This window comes from Fragaria vesca, linkage group LG2 (genome assembly GCF_000184155.1).
Source record: "Fragaria vesca subsp. vesca linkage group LG2, FraVesHawaii_1.0, whole genome shotgun sequence".
Taxonomy (NCBI): Eukaryota; Viridiplantae; Streptophyta; class Magnoliopsida; order Rosales; family Rosaceae; genus Fragaria; species Fragaria vesca.
The window spans coordinates 25,170,686-25,176,979 of record NC_020492.1 but is presented as its reverse complement, the minus strand read 5'-3'; the positions used below and the strand labels follow the sequence as shown (position 1 = coordinate 25,176,979).

The 6,294-nt window shown below is 36.1% G+C and overlaps 1 protein-coding gene across 1 annotated transcript in view; it reads left to right on the top strand.

Annotated features, from left to right (window-relative positions):
* The window catches only part of LOC101307659 (ubiquitin carboxyl-terminal hydrolase 8-like), a 10,228-nt gene extending 5,082 nt beyond the window's left edge, over positions 1-5,146 (top strand). The window contains exons 9-13 of the mRNA XM_004291477.1: positions 106-363; positions 508-653; positions 1,441-1,995; positions 2,572-2,845; positions 4,520-5,146. Coding sequence (XP_004291525.1) covers positions 106-363; positions 508-653; positions 1,441-1,995; positions 2,572-2,845; positions 4,520-4,636 — 1,350 coding nt within the window. The 3' untranslated portion in view covers positions 4,637-5,146. The remainder of the gene's footprint in view (positions 1-105; positions 364-507; positions 654-1,440; positions 1,996-2,571; positions 2,846-4,519) is intronic.
* The last annotated feature ends 1,148 nt before the right edge of the window (positions 5,147-6,294 follow it).

Here is a 6,294-nt window from a genome sequence, read left to right as displayed (position 1 = left end):
TTTTTGTGCTGTTTGAGTTGGTACAAGGTGAATTCTGGTTACTGTAATTAATTTTTTTGGCTATATGACTAAAAGCACACCTCATTTGTTTTCCATAAATTGCAGGGTCAATATAAATCAACTTTAGTTTGTCCTGTTTGCCAAAAGGTCTCTGTTACATTTGATCCGTTTATGTACCTGTCACTACCATTACCTTCGACAATGATGCGGACCATGACTTTAACAGTTATCAACACTGATGGAATTTCGAAGCCATCTGAACATACCATTAATGTGCCCAAGCATGGAAAGTTTGAAGATCTCATCCGGGGTCTGGGTGTTGCATGCTCACTTGGGGTTGATGAAACCTTTTTAGTGGCCGAGGTATTTTGCCATGGCTATCGTATGAAATTTGTACTATATATGCCTCTGCATGAATGTGTGCGCGACTGTGTGTGTGTTGTTTTTCTTGTTTGAGTTGTTTTTTTTTTTAAATGTTTGATCTCTGAAGCTATCAGTCTTGGGCAGATATACAATAATCGCATTATACGCTATCTTGAAGAGCCCGCTGATGCGTTATCCTTAATTAGAGATGGTGACCAGCTGGTTGCTTATCGGTTTATGAAAAATGTTGAGGAAGTACCTCTGGTTGTCTTCATGCATCAGCAAATGGAGTAAGTATTATCTCCCTTTCTGATCTCTTTTATAGTGGGATTTTTTTGTTCTTATTTGATTGCAATTTGTGTATGCAATTCGTTAAGGAGTAGGGTGTAAAGGCGTGCAATGCTGGTATTGCATAAAGAAATAGAATATCTCATCTCAATGAATAGGTACAATATCTGTTTAATAGCTATAAATAATAATAAAAAAAATACAAATAAAAAATAGTATTAATGTTGTTATCTCTAATACAATTATATATATATATATATATTGTGAACTTGTTTATGAAGTAAAAATAGAACCTTGATGAGAACACAAAAGGAATTTTTTAAGACTCACCAACTTTATGTATGATTTCCATTTAATAGGCAATGCAGTAAACTATGTCACATCCATTGCCTGGATGTGAATGGATTTTACTGGATGTAAGTTAGAAGTTGAACTAATTAGATACGTTTCAAGCAGAGGAACAGTCATTGATAAGTTATATCTTTTATAAGTCATACGTTTCAAAGCAATGAAATACACTAGCTAATTTTTTATTTGAAGTGCTAAGGAATTGAGTAGAAATGCTGATTCTAGCAGATATATGTTCTTTTCTCGGTCATCCATGATCTCCTTGACTGTAGATATTAGTTTCGTTTTACTACCCTTAGGTCCCTTACTCCTGATCTCTCTAACAGATGATTTTTTGTTTTGCATCTTTGTTTTGCCTGCTTTTTATATTTTCCCATTTCATGTTCCATTGTCCACCATGTGCGCCTTCAACCCAATGTCTTATGTGTTTGATATTATCAGGCAGGACATGCATGGGAAATTGAGTTCAAGCTGGAAGCCGTTTGGAATTCCTCTTGTATCAAGACTCTGTAGTTCTGCAACTGGATCTGATATCTGCAATCAGTACTTAAAATTAGTTAAACCATTTGAAATACCTGGAAAAGATTCCGAAGCACATGTTCATAATTCACAGGGCACCGCTCCTATAGAAGTCACTGAATCAGAGGAAACCGCACCTCCTGTTTCAGGTGGGGATGTGAACCTCTGTTATGAAATTGGGGCTGAGTCACTGTTGGATTGTGAATTTCAGTTTTACATTACAGATGAAAAAGGAATTCAAAAGGAGAAAAAAATAGTAATGAATGAGATAGTTGAGAGGAAAATGCCCGAGCATTTATATGTTGCTGTATGTTGGCCAGAAAAATATGTCGAGCAGTATGATACTCGCGTTCTGAGCTCATTGCCATTGGTTTTCAAGCCTGGCCTTTTTTCAAAAAAGCCTCAGGAGACTGTTTCTCTCTATAAGTGCCTTGAAGCATTCTTGAAGGAGGAGCCTCTTGGGCCAGAAGACATGTGGTCAGTGGGTACATCTTGGGCCTTTTGACTTTATCTTTTATAGTAGTTTACATGGTGTATATTGTAATCTCTTGAGCACTGATTTTTTATTTTTATTTTTCATCTATGGATTCCAATACTTTTGACATTACTTTTGAATGAGAGGTCATTCTGACTATATTATATTAGTTATTTCTTTTTGTGGTAGTGCATAAAAGCTCTACTATTTGATTTGAGTAAATTGTTGATCTCCGTGTGCTGCTTGACTTTCGTTTGAATTCGTAGAGGAGTGCAATTTCTTATATTATGTAAATCAATTTTATTTTATGGAAATGTACATCTCTACCTTACACAGCACTAAAATTTCATTTAAAGTGCGCTATTGGTAATCTGCCAGTGCTTGTTGGTATTTGTTAGGTTTTATTGCTTATACGAATGTACTTGGCTTTTTACCACACTCCTAAGGTGTTGATAAGACATTCTCTTCTACTATTTAGGGTAGTTACAGTTATATACAATTGCTGAGCATCTAGTTATCTTTCGTGAAGTTGTGGTCCTGTCATTTCTAATATTGGGGTACTGTCATTGCTGTTATAGGTATTGTCCTGGCTGCAAAAAGCATTGCCAAGCGAGTAAGAAGTTGGATCTTTGGAGACTGCCTGAGATCTTAGTCATTCATTTAAAGCGGTTCTCATATAGTCGATTCTTCAAGAACAAGCTAGAGACATATGTTGACTTCCCTGTTGATAATCTTGATTTGTCAACATACATTGCTTACACGACGGGTGAATTAAGCAATCGTTACATGCTGTATGCAGTTAGTAATCACTTTGGAAGCATGGGTGGCGGTCATTATACTGCATTTGTCCATGTAAGTGGTGTCCTTTGCTTAATGGTTTTCCTTTAAATTTTGTGGTTGTTCTCTTTCTTTGCTCTATTTTGACAAAGTTCCCAGTGACTTACAACGCTTGTTTGTCTTAATGGTGAAATTTACGTGGATTTCAAGCATTGATAATTGAATCAACTATCAAATAGCTCTTGTTCTAAATGCTTCATGAGATTAGTTTGCTGTTTTGTGAACCTGGTGTAGTATTGCAATCAATCTCTGTATTCTGTCCCTTCCCCATGCAAGTAAATTCTAGCGACTGCACTCGTTTCTGATTTTAATTGGATACGTGAAATCTGTCTCTGTTAGGTGCTGCTTTTATGATGACCGATTCTGTTTAGGTAGGCATGAGATGAGTGTTTGAGACTTCTTATTTGCAAGCATTTTCTTTTCCTTACTCCACAATATTTGTTTGTTTGTTTGTTTTTCATTCTTTTCCAAGTTCAGATGCATGTTAACTATTTCAGCTTGTGACATCATCTAGATCTGTCTTGCTGTTGTAGCCCAAACAACATATATAGTCTTTACTATATAAGTATATATGAGATCTTTTGAAACCTGTTCTCTCATAATGCTATTTTTTACTTCTACTTATTAGTAATTTATGTCTCAGCAAAAGATGCAAGTTAGCGATTGGCTTAGAACCACATCAACCTGGTATAACGAAATTATAGTATATAAGACTCCTTGTTGTGTCTATTGTCAGAATTCCTTTTATGGTCACATTCAGAACCATCTTTTTGTAACCTAAGATTCCCACAGGAATCCAGTCATAGGAGTTTAGGTTTTACAAGGTCTCTACGTTTCTTGAGGTCAGGGTTAATACATTTGGGATTCAAACCTGTTGATCTTGAATCTCGGTTTTTGACTGAAAAGATATAGGATTAATGCATTGGATATCGGTTATGTTAGGTACATATAGGTGGTACAGGCCGTCTCAAAAAAGGCGGACATTATTGGTATTTGACTTTCTATGTACCTGATCTAAAACTTAAGTTCTTGACTGAAAATGAAATAAGATTAGCATTGGATGTCAGTTCTGCTATATCTATCATTCTACTAGCCAAAAAGAACAAGGAGGCGGACAAGGAGTCAGCTTAAAAAGAAAAGAGGGCAGCTAATTCTTTGGACTAGGCACAATCTTTGCCCTAAATTTTTGTGTCTAGACACTTTCTCCAATTTTTGTGTCTAGTCCAAAGAATTCACCAAATTTTGATTTGCCATAAATGCCATTTCTTCTAAAAATAAAAACTCATAATGAAATAATCTCAAATGGTATTATGGTAAATTGGTAATCTATGAAAACTCAGAAGATATTAAATTTTCATGTTCTCCTCCTTTCAACGATAACACGTGTATTGCACGGGTATGATGCTAGCTAAAATAGTTGGCAGAACATTTTTTAAAGCAGAAAACGTTGATGCTTACATTCCATGTTGGATGTGTTTAATTCTCTTAGGACTTGCAGTATGGCAAGTTGCGGTCAAATTATAAAATGTAGTTCCTGCCCAAAAGATCAAGATCTGATTAGTGTAATCACTTAGGAACTAGAGGCTGTTTTGTTTTATTTTTATGTACTTTTTTATATATTGTTATTGAATGTATACATTAATATATGTTGCTTCACACTGAACGTTCAACTGTCTTATTTTGATGTAGCATGGGGGCGATCGGTGGTATGACTTTGATGATAGTCATGTTAGCCCTGTGAGCCAGGACAAGATAAAGTCTGCTGCTGCGTATGTTCTTTTCTATAGGAGAGTAGTAGAAGTGTGACCCTCGAGTAGATATGCATCTTTGAGTTCTCATACGGGGTTCGACATCACGGTGAATATATATACTGTAGGTATATATACATATCACATCAGTCCTAGGACTAGATATCCACAAAAGCTGTCATTCTTTTGCCTTTGGCATTGATGGTTCAGAGTGAGAGTTTCAGTCATGGATGTTATAGAGGGAAGACAGTACTTGGAGAAAGTGCTGAAGATGATTGTAACATACTAACAAATGAAGAGATGACAACGATAGTGAGATACTGTATACAGTGATAACCATTTATGAAGACTAAACAGAAGTCTACTAGCTGGATTAGAATTATTTCTGAAGGACCCTGCTTCTTAATCTCCATTAGTTTTAGTTTTCTGTTTTAATAGCTGATGGCTGGTTGTGAATTAATCTGATAGGAGATTAAGTTGTATTAGCATTCACTTTTGAACTCTGAGTTGTATTTTTACTTCGGAGTTTGGCTTCAGTCTTCTCAGCCCTCACAATGTTGGCTTCTGGAACAAGGTGCTCTTGGATTATGGAACTCTTAACGGTCGATTCACTATGGCAGCACTGTGCTACTATACTGGTTCCTATGGATGAATCTTGCTCAGCTCACACATTTTTGTTGGAATGAACCGTGATTTGGGGTGGGGGGTGGGGGTGGGTTGGCGGGGTTATGGTATTTGTTTATTTTTGTGTTGGTGGTGAAAGATGGTAGACAATTGATCAAGATTTTAGGGTTCATCTAATTAGATTTGTTGGTTTCCTATCCTTTCTTATTGGTCCGACTTTGTTGTACTGGACAGCTGAATTTATTCAGTAATTCTTATTTAGCCATGAATAGGCAGAGGATGTTATGATGCAATCATTTATCTTCATGAGGTTATCTTTTGTAATAATCGAAAATGGACTTTCACAGGGTTTATTGAAGTTTCATCTGTAACGAAACCAGACTTGACACAAATGATACGAGACATTTGAATGCATCAAGATTTTTAAAGGACATTTTAAAATCCTGATCAGATATGCCCATCGGCTTTTAAAGTTCAAAAAATTCCAACAGACTCGTTGAATACATCTCCCTTACCCTCCAAAACTCTCAATTTACATAGGTTATACCGTTATAATGAAGGATGGCCACTTCTTTGTACTCGTTTATTCAGAAGTGTTAATTTTTATTTTATTTTTTATACATGAATAATTCATTAATAACAATTATAAAAGGGTGCTGTTATTTCCACCCCACTAAATGTTCAGTTTACCTCAAGTTTTATTTTTTACCTTTAACGTTTCAATTCCGCCCTCAAAATTTTGAGAAAATCTGTTTTTTATTTTCTTTCTTTTTATTTTCCTTAATCTAATAAAATCTAAAAATATATACAAATATCTCATCAATATATTTGACGTAGACTTCCATTCTTCTCAAACCACATCCTATATATGTTCTTCTTTACGCTTATATATATATATATATACAGTCCATCTCAGATACGGACGTCCGCACGGATTTCTCTACGTTCGCCACCGTACGACGCCGGCGAGGGTGCGCCTCCACCTAAGAGGACTCCAGCAACTTCCCCGACCACTTTCCATCCCCGACGAGTTCGTCAAATTCCAGTTTTCCGGCCAGATTGACTTTGTTTGAAGTTTTGGGTGATCTGGCC